The sequence below is a fragment of the Natrix helvetica genome (assembly GCF_964273705.1).
Source record: "Natrix helvetica genome assembly, chromosome: 1".
Taxonomy (NCBI): domain Eukaryota; kingdom Metazoa; phylum Chordata; class Lepidosauria; order Squamata; family Natricidae; genus Natrix; species Natrix helvetica.
The window spans coordinates 135,913,489-135,928,091 of record NC_138548.1 but is presented as its reverse complement, the minus strand read 5'-3'; the positions used below and the strand labels follow the sequence as shown (position 1 = coordinate 135,928,091).

The 14,603-nt window shown below is 39.1% G+C and overlaps 1 protein-coding gene across 5 annotated transcripts in view; it reads left to right on the top strand.

Moving 5' to 3' along the window:
- The window catches only part of MYLK (myosin light chain kinase), a 199,216-nt gene that overhangs the window by 71,161 nt on the left and 113,452 nt on the right, over positions 1–14,603 (top strand). For all 5 annotated transcript variants that reach the window (XM_081935683.1, XM_081935685.1, XM_081935684.1 and 2 more), the window contains 6 exons: positions 1,233–1,398; positions 4,723–4,888; positions 6,545–6,581; positions 7,710–8,287; positions 10,740–10,943; positions 11,524–11,658. In XM_081935683.1, the coding sequence (XP_081791809.1) occupies positions 1,233–1,398; positions 4,723–4,888; positions 6,545–6,581; positions 7,710–8,287; positions 10,740–10,943; positions 11,524–11,658 (1,286 nt within the window). The remainder of the gene's footprint in view (positions 1–1,232; positions 1,399–4,722; positions 4,889–6,544; positions 6,582–7,709; positions 8,288–10,739; positions 10,944–11,523; positions 11,659–14,603) is intronic.

Genomic DNA, 14,603 nt, shown 5'->3' with positions numbered 1-14,603 from the left:
GCCCTTGTTTAAACTGCATAATTAGTGTTTCGAGATGAATTGCCAGAAATCAACTGCAGTAAATAGTTCCAATTCTTCCCAAAACAGATGTTTTTAGAGAAGGCATGTCAAACTGGATTTCTTTGAGGGCTGGATCAGCATTGTATTTCTCTGTGGGCTGGGGGGGCGGGAGAGACAGATGGGATGGACACCTCCTGCCATCCCATCTGCCATCCCATCTGACAGCCAAAACGGGGCGAGGGAGGCGCTGCAAGGCAGCTCCCCCCCCCGTGTCCTGCTTTTGGCCTGGACAGCCTCCTGCAACATTTTGCTGGCCAAAATGAGGCATGGGGGCCGGCCCACGAGCCTTGAGTTTGACACCCCTGTATTACAGTCAGCTTCACAGAATCATACGAGTTCATATACCTGTGGGGAGAATATCCTATGAGAGTCAAAGCGAAGTGTGGGATATTTTCAATAGAGGAGCTGTTTTTCTTTCCCTTTTGGTCACGATGGCTTCTTTCTATTAGTACTTTTGCAAGTAGAAAGAGGCTTCTAGGTGAGGTATTTTTTCCAAGCCATTCAAATGGATTTTTTCCCTACATTTTATCCGGGGAGGGGGGGATAATTCTGATATTTTTTCAATTAATCTAATGATAGCTATGAGAAAGTTAACCGATTTCTGTTCGTACAACATCTTCCAAATGTTCACCCCGTTGAGTTGGACTCGGATGATGGTAACAGAATGGGCAAGAATTCAGGAAAAAATGACCGAGAAGAAAGTTTATTTGGTTCATTGCAGTTAGATCTGTCAAATACCATGGTTTTTGTTTGTTTGTTGTGTTTCTGTGCATATTGGATGAAATCAGGAGGTAAATTCAGGAGAATTGTAATGTAATGATCATTCTTGTACAGCTGTTGAACTTGCACTTCCATGATGCATGCACAAACATGCATGCACACAGTTTCCTTTTCTTTCTTAGTTATTTGGAGTTTTCATAGGGACCAAGTATATTCTGGCTGTACCAAATCTAAATTTACCATTTGTTCAAGTATGGGCATGTGTGCCTCCTCATACTGCTAGGAGGAAAAAAGCAAGCTTTTATTTTCTAATGCTTGAAAATACATGTTGTACTCCAGGACAATATGTGGAATTCATTTCCAGAATGGCACCTTGCTACATATTGCCTTCAATATTCTGAAATTAATTAAGAAGCATGATTCAGTAATAATATTTGATTACTTCATTCCAGGGGTCAGTCTACTGTTCTACCTATAGAACAACGGCCCAGCATCTGGGGCGAATGTCCACCCAAGTTTGCTACAAAACCCAACCGGGTTATTGTACGAGAAGGACAGAATGGTAAATTTTCCTGTAAGATAACAGGGCGACCTCAGCCTCGGGTCATTTGGTTCAAGGTATAGTTGATTTCACAGCTATTCAGATTTTCCGAAGAGTTGATTATACTTGTTTTTTGAGAGGATCTTCAATTCTGACTCATTTTTCCTTTTTCTATTATATTTAGGGGGTGGGGAATAGAATCTTTAATCCCCATTTGCATCACAAGTAAAATGTGGTTTGGCATATCAGAATGTATCCTTTTATTAACATTGAAAGACAGGTTCTCATACAGTGTTCTAACTTTATTCAATTTCTAATTTTTACTTAGGTTTTTTTTTGCAAAGTAAAAATAATAATTTAAAGATAAATATAGTAACAGAAAATTCATAAGTAAATACACAAGTAATAAAAGGAAAAAGGAAAGAAATAAAGGAGTAGCTTCTGATCTTCACAGAAATTATAAATGCATTTATATTTTATCCCCTTTTTCTAAGGTTCCATCATGGCTCCCTTCTTTCCATATTCTATCATTTTTAAGCATCAAAATACATGTTCATTTTTTTTCCATTTTCAGCAAAAAGTACAAAAAGTGTTTCCAGTTATTAAGAATTTCTTTTTTCCTAATCTAACAAATCAATGTTGCCATCTCAAAGTGTTCTAATTTTAGTGGTCTGTAATACTGTACTTCTGACTTCTGGTGGTACAAAATGATCAGATAATTTCTTGTCACTACGCAACGTGAAGCTAAAATTAAATTTATTAAAATTAAAAATAGTTATCAGAATCACTTACAAGTGAAAATACTGGTAAAAGAAATCTGTCTCTATAGATTTTCTAAATGCTGAGAAAGTTGGGAGTCAAATGCAAGTCCCTTGAGAATGTGTGTCATAGTTTTGAAGCAATACAAATGAGGACCGGGCCAAAATTCTGTTGAAATACATTCGGAAAATGAGTGTAATTCCATTACACTCTGGATCTGTGAAGTCACCACTTTCTTGATTACCTTTCCCAGTAATTAAGCATTTGAAATGATCCTATAGTTCCACTGATTTAAATGAGGAGTAAACCTTTTATTGCAAACTTTAGGCAAAGGGGAACACATCCTTCCCATGAAGAAGTATTGATCAACTTTCTTTAATGAGGCCAGTCTTGCTTTGGTTTACTTAATCTGGTCTCTCCACATAGCCTGCCCACATTCCTGGGATCTACACCCCACCCCCAAAAGAGGGAGAGGGAGAGGGAGAAGCACATACCAAAGTTTTCTCTCTCTGATCTGCCCCCGATGTCACATTGTAGATAGATTTAATTACCCTGATCACAAATAATACTGCAGATTGAACATAATAATAATAATTATTCCAGAGCCTTCCCTTGGTAGAAGAAATGTCACACAGTTAGGAAAAGCAGGCTGGTTCAGAAGAAGTAAATATTATTTCTGTCTCCACTGCAATCGAACTATTCAGGTGGGCTTTGCTCACTTAATCTGACTACACCTGAGAATTTCTGTGCTCTGCTATAACTGATGTCTTATCCACTTCATCATTCTTTATACTCTATTATGCCGTGCGGCTCTGTAAGAAGGAAGGGAATGCTTAGGAACAGTAGGGTAGGGTCAACTACCAATTCCATCAACAGCATTGTGAATAATGATACAGAAGCATAATCAAGAAATCATTCAATTCTGTTGGGTACCTGGGTTCAAGTATGGGACCTTTACCCCCGAAGAGGTTTATGGATAAAACTCTTGACTATGATTTGTCCATGATAATGAAGTTGCGCAAGGCTCTTCCATCTTAAAATCACCAATTCCATCTGAACAGAAAGTGAAATGCAACATGTGCCATGCTTCAATCACAGGCCAAAAACATGTAAAGATAGGCTTGTGGTCATCACAAAATGTTTTTAAAATCCTAATTGAATATGGTTAATTACATCAGAATGGTCATTGATGTACCATAGGTCAAGGAAATAGGCTGGTCCAGTGAGATGTCCCTGAGTAACCCATTTAGCTCAGGAAGAGGAAAAGATAGCAGGATGCATGGTAGCTAACAGTTGTCATACATATCCCACTCATCTAAACATAGCACTATGCACTCCAAATTGGCAGACTATACAGCTTGATGGAATTCTTATAGATCACGGCCACTCTAAACACTCATTGCCCTCTAATCCTGCCTGTTTTAGTTTGTGTGTCTGTGTGTGAGTAACATACACAATTTTATTAAATGTTTTTTTAAAGGATATAAACTAATACAAACTGATATAAAGTGAGAAAAAGAAGAGAACAAGAAACAAATCAAGAAATGTAAACATAGTTTCTGATCTTCTTTACAAGAGCTTTAAGTACAATTATAAATTTACCTTTTACTCTATGGTTAATAGCTCTCTTCTTTCTATATTCTGTCCAATCATCAAAACTATAAATCATAAATTCATTTTATTTTGTTTCATGCAAAATACCCATAAGGAGTTTTCAGTTAACAATAAATATAGATACTGTCTTTTACCTTTTCAAAGTCAATTTAGCCATCTCTGCAAATTCCATTATCTTCAACCGTTCTCTGTTGTGGGTAGTGCCGAATCTACACACCTTTGTGCATGCAGTAATCTCACTGCCGTTATCATGTATAAAAATGACGTTCTGTGGCTTTTTTCAACTGTTTTTCCATCAATCCCACAAGAAAAACCTCTGATTTCAAATATATATTAATCTTTAAAATCTTCTGAACCAGTGTATGTATTTTCTAGATTTTTACATACAGAGGATTTACATACGTAATCCTCTAAACAAGTGTATTAAATTTTCTACCTTTTTTATATGTCCATTAAAATGTCCTTTCTTGTGTCTCACATTTCCAACATAAATTTGAATTGCCTTAAAATATTCTAAGCAATCTCCCTGTTGGCATATACTAGTGGTATCTCATTTTATATAAAAAAAATATTTAACCTTATAATGTAATGTAAATTTCAGTCCTTTCAACCACATATTTCCATTGTTCCATCTGTATATTATAACTACAGTTTTGGCCCACTTTATCAAATATTTTTTCACTGCTTGCTTTAATGTTGAGAAGCCCAACAGAAAAAGCTAAAACAAGTATACAGCTAGAAGTTACCTTCAAGGATGGCATGCTCAGACAAGTCTTTATTCAAATAAAAATAGAAGATCCTGACCTGGCTTAAAGAAACTAACTCTATTAATGCTTATATTTTGAGTATTACTTTGTTTCTGGTATAGAGTGGGATGGTTTATTTTTGAGGATTATTTTAACATGGTATGAACATGCCAAGAAAAGCCCTGCATTGTGAAATAAAATAATAAAGCATGAAATTAAATAATATTTTTCTCTTTTCATGAATACATCTAGATGTGTTATTTTATTTCTTCATGCATGCAGGATGAAATTCAGGTGCAGAAAAATGATCGTTTTAACATGTTTGAGAAAGCAGGCATCCAGTTTTTGGAAATCCAAAATGTTCAGCTGGCTGATGCTGGAATTTACACTTGTACCTTGATGAATAATGCTGGGAAGGCTTCTGTGACTGCAGAACTCATGGTTCAAGGTATGGTCAAAACAGACTAAAAGGAAGAAAATGCAGACATGCCAATTAAATTTCCAAGAGTTGGGCCAGTTCTTTTTTTATTCTTCAAAATTCTTTCCATCCTCCTGTTTTTTTCAGAGTGACTCCTAAATTATGGTCCAAACATACAGGTCAGGTTGAATTTTTTTAAAAGTTGCATTTTATTTTATTAGAAACAGATAATAATGAAATCCAGGCTCCTTTTTCTTCCTCCTAGTCACAGTTAAAAAATTGAAGACATCTTGTGATTGAAATTATTGGTAGTAGTGAGAATGATTATGATGATGTCATTCTTTTGTTGCTTCTGCTTCTGTAAACTATTTCATACTTAAAGGAGTTATGATTCATAAGAGAGTATGGTTTTCCCATTAATACTCACCTTAACCATGTAAAAATATTACATAAAAGCCTGGCCCAATGTCATCCTATTAACTTCATATTAATTCCTGAATCTGGTGCTACATAATCAGACAACAAGCTAACAATAAACAACAGCCTAATCAAGGAACTACCAAGATCAACACCATTAGTATATAAAATGAGAGCAAATCCCACTCCCTTCTAATGTATCTTTTCTTTTACAGACTGTAAACTAACTGAGCATTGATTATTAAAATTGGATCAGAAAGAAGCAAAAGCCGAAAGGCAAGAGTAGACCAATCTGTGATAGGAATAAAAAGTAATTCCTTTGTAATCATCAAAGGTTTGAATCATGATCTCACGTGAGTTTGAGCTTCTCAAATCTGATCAGAAGGTAGTTCCTTGCCAAGGAGATTAAGGATGAAAGGCAGCAGCCAAGCAAAGTGCTTTGCAGAAGGCCAAACCACATCAAATAAAATAACATATATCTACAGAGGCACTTGATTTCCTTCTCTAGTTAGTTATATGCCAACAATTTAATTAGTGGCTATTGTGTTGTTTCCAAGAAATTCCTGCCATTTTTATCATGGTAACACTTTTCAATGATATTTCATTCTGTTCCCTGATCTCATTCATCTGCCTTACTGATCATCTTCCCATTCTTCTGTACACCTGAACCTTGCCAAGTATAATTGTTTTGTCTAGCCTTGATTTGATCACATCAAATGCCGAAATCACATGAACTTCTGCTTTCTGGTCATGGCCTCTAAGAATGCCATCAGTTTTTATTTCACTCAGGATCAAATGATAGGTTCTGCCTGAACCTTATGGTGTTATTCATTATTGCAATATAATCACAGTTCAAATTAACCAATATTCTTTTTTTCATTATTTTACAAGGGAGGAAAGGAGCAATAATAGAAATACTTTTATCTTCCATATTTCTTAAGTTTATCCTTTCCATCTTCTCTTTTTGTGGCTGGAAACTACATCTGCTATAAATTGTAATGGTACCAAAATGATTGTGCATATATGATTTTGCCATCATACAAACACTGCTGTTTTGTACTTGTGTTAAAGCTGTGCCATTTACATGACAACCTTGTCAAACAAGTGTTGTCATTTAACCTGTTTTCTCTTTCCCTGCAGATATCTATGTTTAGGGATAAATTAACATGAGACCAAGGATGAAGAAGTATAGTTCTATCTTAAAGCAAACTGCAATTTGTACTTTAGCTTGAAATGTTAGATTTTATTTTTAATCGTTTATCATTTCAGGTTCTCTAAAAAGGGACGCATGTTCTCAATCTCTTTGGTATGTATTTTCCATTCCTTCCTCCTTTAGCTTAGTTTTTACCTTTTAAAAACAACACAGATAACAAATTATATGTTATTATTTATTATTGCTTAAGCCTTCAGCTTACCTGCTGTACGATAGTAAATTATTTATGTCATTGAATCTTCAATAGCTAAACATGATATATGGTTGTAGAGGGGCTCCTGTACTAGAGCATTTCAACTTTTGCATGGTTGGGGACTATGTAATTAGTAGTGCTAAAAAAAAGAATGTAAGAGATTACATTTCTTTCAAGTTGTGAGCCCCTTATGTGATTTTGCCCAATATCATAGTCTCAAGAAAAAAATGTAAAGGCAATAATAATTTTAAAAAAATAGAAGTGAGCCAATCTTTTAAGATCTCCACTGAGAAAACCGAGATTTTATGATTTAATTGACATCTGAGATTTTAGTTCTTTTTCAAATCTTTTAAACATTGCAATGAGGGAGCTTACCCCAACTGTAAACCATTTGGCCCTGCATTTGGAATAGAGCTATGGCATGGTTCAGAAGTAGGGCTTCAGACCTAAAACTGGCAAACCACTTCTGTTTTTCGTGAAAGCTTTCTTGGAAGCCTGAAAAAAGCTACAGCGGCTTTAACAAATCATTAAAGCACACACAGACACACAATACAACTGTGAAAGCACGCACGCCCACATTTGCGAACTGGTGGGAAAGGCAAATGAATCCCACTGCTGGTAAGCTGCCATAGAGTTTTTTGTTCTTATTCCTAAAAAACATTGCCCATTAAACTTAACAATGGAACTGAATGTTTCCAGCTTTGTTTATTGAAATTATTTTTACTGAAGTTACTGAAAAATAAATGTGGGATTTTTTCTTGGTTTGCTTCATAATATATGCATTGGCCTTATAAAGAATGGCTTGCCTCGTCCTCGATCATTTTGTTTATGCAGAAGTAGCCTATAAGAATGCAATTCTGTTCCTTTTACCTAAAATATTATACACATTTGATGTGAAACAACGTCACGGAACAGAAATCAAATGCCCTGCCTAAAATCAACATTCAAACATTAAGCAAGTGGTTTTTAAGAAATAAACTTACTTTTACAAATTGTTCTCTTGGCTTAAGAAAATGTTTTCCCTTTAGCACATCAGTAAAACCCAGTGCCTCTACAAAATCCACCATTATTGCCAAAGCTATTGAAACCTCAGAGATCAGAAAACCCACCAGCAATGGGATAGTTAAAGACCTCAAATCAACTACTACAGAGCTTTTGCTAGAATCCAAAGAAAGGCCATTGGTGAAAAGAGAAATTCACCTTGCTCCACCCAAAGAAGCCAGAGAGACTCAATTGCAACAAGTGAAGGAACCCAGCATAGAGCCACCTAAAGAAGAGAAGAAAGGCCAACAAGTTCTGCAGAAAACATCAAGCATTATAACTCTTCGCTCTGTGAAAATACAGCCTGGACCAAAGGCAGAATTGAAGGCGGTTTCCTCTGAACAGGAAGTTAATGGAGAAAAAGCAAAGCAGTTACTGGCAGCAGATTGGCAGGATGCTTTGTCTACCAAGCCAGATAACCTGACCTCTGAAGAATTGGAAAATCATGTTGGCTTAAAGAAGGATGCTGCAGAAATAAAGATTCAGAGAATCCCTCCGCAATTTGAGTGTCGGCCTCAGAGCCAAGAAGCATTAGAAGGAGAAGTGGTTACATTTAGATGCAGAGGTAAGAATGATTCCTTTCTGGGATGTTTTTTAACAGAAAATGAATGGCCAGCTCATCATGGATATCAAAGGGGTTCCCCCCTCCTTGACAAGGGTGGAGATATCTCCAGCCAGAGCTTTTACATAACATGGGCAATGTCGGTTGCCCTCTTGTTTCCTCAAGCATAGACAAATAACTGCACTTACTGTAACTATAAGGTAAGTGTGATTAGTTTCTATTGTTCAGCATTATATCACCTCCCACCATGAGGCTTTGTCTTCCGCGAAAAGTAGATGAAGTGCAAGAGGCATAGTACTCAGTCTTCCTAGAATGGTGTACCAGTTCAACTCTAGTGCCCAACAAACTGCCCCCTCTGGAGGAAACTGATGGAAGAGCTGAAAAAAACATTACAATCAGATCACACGGGTCAAACTGGCTAGGTAAAACTCCTGCTTTCAGCTTTATAATTTGATAATGAAAGCCAAAAGATATATTAGTAACACATGGGTATGTATGCAGACGCATGAGGGAGTAGAGTAGAATGGATTGTGTTACTTTACACTTCACAGGGAGAATCATGTGCATTACAGCCTTTGCATGTTCTAAAGAGAACACAGGTAGTCCTCAACTTACAACAGTTCATTTAGTGATGGTTTAGTTACAGCATCACTGAAAACAGTGACTTATGACTGTTTTTCATAGTTATATCCTTTCCAGCATCCTCATGATCAGGTGATCAAAATTCAGACGCTTGGCAACTGGTTCATATTTATGACGATTGCAGTGTCTCGGGGTCATGTGATAAGCTTTTGCAACCTTCTGACATGCAAAGCCAAAGGGAAAGCCAGATTCACTTAATAACTGGGTTCAGGGGTGGGTTGCTGCCGGTTTGCTACATGCGCACTTCGCTGGGCACACATGCGCGGTTGACTGTGCATTTGCAGAACATGAACAAATTACTAAAAGACATGCCAGCGGTGACTGGGGAACCGGTTCAGGGGTAGGGGCAGCCTGGGTCGCCCAAACTGGTGTGAACTGGTAGCAACCCACCTCTGACCAGGTTACTAACTTACCAACTGCAGTGATTCACTTAACAACTGAGGCAAGAAAGGTGGCAAAATTGGGCAAAACTCACTTAACAAATGTCTCACTTAACAACATAAACTTTTTTATGTGATTCAACCTCAATTGTGGTTGTAACTGAAGGACTATTTGGATAAGAATTTAGGAGAATTAGCAGAGTTGGTTTAATATTATTGTTATGTTGTACTTCTTTAACATGGAAGAACATTCAAAAATATCCTGCTACCACATGTATTCAATACAATACAATAGCAGAGTTGGAAGGGACCTTGGAGGTCTTCTAGTCCAACCCCCTGCCTAGGCAGGAAACACTATACCGTTGCAGACAAATGGCTATCCAACATCTTCTTAAAGACTTCCAGTGTTGGGGCATTCACAACCTCTGGAGGCAAGCTGTTCCACTGATTAATTGTTCTGTCAGGAAATTTCTCCTTAATTCTAAGTTGCTTCTCTCCTTGATTAGTTTCCACCCATTGCTTCTTGTTCTACCCTCAGGTGCCTTGGAGAATAGTTTGACTCCCTCTTCTTTGTGGCAACCCCTGAGATATTGGAACACTGCTATCATGTCTCCCCAAGTCCTTCTTTCTCTTAAGCTAGACATACCCAGTTCCTGCAACCGTTCTTCATGTTTTAGTCTCCAGTCCCCTAATCATCTTTGTTGCTCTTCTCTGCACTCTTTCTAGAGTCTCCACATCTTTTTTACATCGTGGCAACCAGAACTGAATGAAGTATCGTGGCAACCAGAACTGAATGTTGGCTAGACAGAGATGGCAAATTCACAATAGGAAGATGTTTCAACTATTTAGAACTTTAGTTCAATGTTTTTATATCATTAGCTCTCTTAATTAAATTCAAGCATGTAACAGTTTGTTTTAACTTTCAAAATTAAAAACTGAAAAATAATGTGACATTGCTTTTTCATTTACATTCATTTTTTTAAACAAATCTGAAAGAAAATTTGGAAAATATATCTGCAGTACTGTCCTGTGGATCTAGTTAAATAAAATCTTTTTAAGTCTGCTGATTTAATAGGATGAGCCAAGAAAATATTCTGCATTGATTATTCATTGGAAAAATTTTCAAATTCAACTTTCTCCACACAACATGTCGTATGATAGTTTTGTAACTAAGATTATGACTGTAAATTATGATTGTAAAATTTAATCTAGACAAGCCGAATTTTATTTCGGTTATTGGCCAGTAAAAAATGAACAACACAAATCTAATCTTAAAAAGTTGAATTCACTTTTTAAGCAGTGTCAAAATTATGGTTACTCATTAAAAGGCAAAGCTAGAAACTGGTGGTAGCCAAGAAAGATATTGAGACACATTGTGAAATTGTAAATTTTTGACCACCAGCCCCATGTTTAATCCACCTGTAATGAACTAGTTTCAGGGAAACCCAAGGCAACTGTTGAATGGTTCAAAGAAGGAGCCCTTCTGGAAACGGGAGATGGCATCCTGATATATGAAGAAGATGGAGTCCATTGTTTATGCCTGAAAAATACTCAGCTGGAAGACAGTGGATTTTACTCTTGCAAAGCTTTCAATCCTGGAGGACAAGCTTCAACCAGGTGGCTATTGACAGTAAAAAGTAAGCATCTTTTAGTTGCAAAATATGCTTAGGTGACTGCCTAGGTAGATAATAGTTTCTTCACTGGAAAAAGAAAAAAAAAGATACCCCTTTCATACAGGTAGTATAAAACACACTAAATAATGCCAGTGCTACATCCTTTTAGACCTGACTGTTCCCCAATCTTTGAGCTAGGGTGGGATATGAGGTTTGTTTTCGTGATGTGCTTTATGTCTATTTCAGTATGATGACTATCTTTCTTTTTTGTTTTCCGCTGCTGTTCTACTTCTTTGGTGTTAAATTTGTGTGCTGCCTAGAGTCACCAAGAAGTAAGCGAATTTAGGCATATGAATGATAAATAATTTATAGATATCAATTTGCATTCTCGTTTTTAGAATGAATTCAGTTCTTAGGAATTATTTCTGAAGTTCTTGACTAGAAGCAGCTAAACTTGGTTAATTTTTCTCACTTAAGCTTCTGCCACATTAGTAAAACACGTTTTTCTCTTTAAGGATTAACTTTGTCATTGGTCTGCAATATCTTATTCTAAGACCATCTGTTAGCACTGAGTTTCATCACTGCCTTTTGCTTTGATCTGTAGGGCCTAAAGTGAAGGAGGTACCTCCCCATTTTCTCCGAGTCTTGAAATCCTGCCACGTGAGTGAAGGGCAAGATTTTACCCTTCGATGCTCAGTTGAGGGGATACCTGTTCCTCAGATCACCTGGCTCCTTAACGGTAAGGTCACGATCAGAAAACTTGTCCATGCATAGGAAGAATCAGCTGGGTTCCAAATTATCTAAATTTGTCCTCACATTTTACAAATGGGAAATTTATTTCACTTGTATGTATGATCTGGAACAGACAAGCAGAGAGAAGAGGTTTGCAGTGCCTCATCTTTTGATAGGAACATATAAAATATGGGTTTATGTCAGTGGTGGGTTCCTCCCGGATCGCACCGGATCGCGCGCGCTCCCTTTCAGCGCTCCATCTGGCTTGCGCGCTCCCTTTCAGCGCTCCACCTGGCTTGCGCGCTCCCTTTCAGCGCTCCACCTGGCTTGCGCGCTCCCTTTCAGCGCTCCACCTGGCTTGCGCGCTCCCTTCCGGCGCTGAAACCGGAAGTACAGTTTTGCCCGGCCCTGGCGAAGCAACGACGCCTGCCTGCGCTCCACCAGCTCGGCTGGGAACGGAGATGTTTCCTCAGCGGAGCGGAGCGCCTGAAAAGTCTTTTCAGGCGCTCCGCTCCGCTGAGGAAACATCTCCGTTCCCAGCCGAGCTGGTGGAGCGCAGGCAGGCGTCGTTGCTTCGCCAGGGGCGGGGCAAGACTGTACTTCCAGTTTCAGCGCCTGAAGGGAGCGCGCAAGCCAGGTGGAGCGCTGAAAGGGAGCGCGCAAGCCAGGTGGAGCGCTGAAAGGGAGCGCGCAAGCCAGGTGGAGCGCTGAAAGGGAGCGCGCGCGATCCGGTGCGATCCAGCAGGAACCCACCACTGGTTTATGTATCACACTAAACCATTGTTTGCTAAATCACAATTTATTGAATAAACTACAATCAGAGCACTGTACTTACACTGCCCCCTGTGGAACGGGCGCGCAATTTGGGCGTCCTCTTAGATGCCCGGCTGTCAATGGATGACCATGTGGCAGCCGTGGCAAGGGGGGCGTTCCACCAGGTTCGCCTGGTGCGCCAATTGCGCCCCCTTCTGGACCGTGATGCCCTACGCACAGTCACTCATGCACTGGTGACGTCTCGCCTGGACTACTGTAACGCTCTCTACATGGGGCTTCCCTTGGGACGCGCCCGAAGACTGCAGCTAGTCCAAAACGCAGCCGCGCGGGTAGTCATGGGGAGTACTAGGTACTCCCACGTAACACCTCTCCTGCGCGAGCTGCACTGGCTGCCTGTAGTCTTTCGGGTGCGTTTCAAGGTTCTGATCACCATCTTTAAAGCGCTCCATGGCATAGGGCCTAGTTACCTGCGGGATCGCATCCTCCCACATACATCCCTGCGGCCAATTCGCTCTCACAGGGAGGGCCTTCTCCTGGTGCCGTCCACGAGGCAATGCCAACGGGCGACACCGAGGAGTAGGGCCTTCTCTGTGATGGGCCCAACCCTCTGGAATGACCTCCCCCCCGACATTAGAACCACTACTGACCTCCGCTCCTTCCGACAGAAACCGAAGACACACCTGTTCCGTCTGGCTGGTCTGGCATAATTTATAACGTCTACCTCCTGGCATACACATTCTTACTGGTTTTTAGAGGGATAGTGTTTTAAATTCAACCTGATATGACATTGGGATTTTAAACTTTTGTATCGATTTATTTATTTAGCTGTACAGTTTGGCATATTTTATCCTCCTCTTATACATGTATTTATGTAGTTATTACTATGTTTTAATTTGTTGTATTTTGATACGGACTGTACACCGCCCCGAGTCCCTTTCAGGAGAGGGGGCGGTATATAAACGCTAATAATAAATAAATAAATAAATAAATAAATAAATAAATAAATAAATAAATAAATAAATACTTCCTACTAAGCCATAAATGGTTTATTACAAACCAAAATGTCTGGTTTCACCAACATTTTAACTAAAATAAATAGTTTCATCCAAGGCCACTGATTGATTTTGTGTGCTCCTCTGTGGTTTTCAGGTTCTGAGACTCACTAAAAGGCTATTTTCTTTGATCAGTCAATGAACTTAAGAACAGCTTTCAACAACTCAGCAGGACAGAATTACCTTTATTATCTTAACATTCTCAATTACAAGGAGCCCTCATTCAACAACTTTCTTATTTAGTGACTATTTGCAATTACAACGGCGGTGAAAAACTAATTTTATAACCTTCACAGGACTGTAAAGCAAAGGAAAGCTGAAGTAAGCTCCTAAGCAAGTGGTGGGATTCAAATTTTTTTACTACCGGTTCTGTGGGCGTGGCTTGGTGGGTGTGGCAGGGGGAGGATACTGCAGAATCCCCATTCCCTCCCCATTCCAGGGGAAGGTTACTGCAAAATCTCCATTCTCTCCTGATCAGCTGGGACTTGGGAGACAGAGAATAGATGGGGGCAGGGCCATTATTTTTAACTTTCGGGATGTGTGTTTTTTAATGTTGTATGCCACCCTGAGTCCTTTGGGAGAAGGGCAGCATATAAATCCAATAAAACAAACAAAACAAACAAACAACAGTCAGAGGTGGTATTTACCAGTTCTCAGAACTACTGAAAATCTCCGCTACCGGTTCTCCAGAACTGGTCAGAACCTGCTGAATACCACCTTTGTCCTAAGCACAGTCTCAGTTTCCACTCAGCAAATGCTTTGCTTAACAACTGAGTCGCTAGTCCCAGATCTGGTTGCTAAACCAGGTCTACCTGCATATTAATTTTATTTTCCTCTGTGAGGAGTCTAATCTATAAGGGTGAAAAGGCAGCAGCTGCGCTAGTCTTTAAAAGCTGTCCAGCAGGGAGCATTAGTGACAAGGCTGCATTTCATACTCCTGGCTCCAAAGAATAGGCTTTATTGCAGTTGAATATAGACGTCACGTGATAAGCTTACATTTTGCACAGTGTATTTAATTACCAACCAAATGATGTTTGTGCCACCTTTTTGTACTCTTCTCATTTTTTTTCTGGTGGTCAAAAATTGTAACTCTTAAGCATTCAGTATTCATGGGAGTGGGATTCTG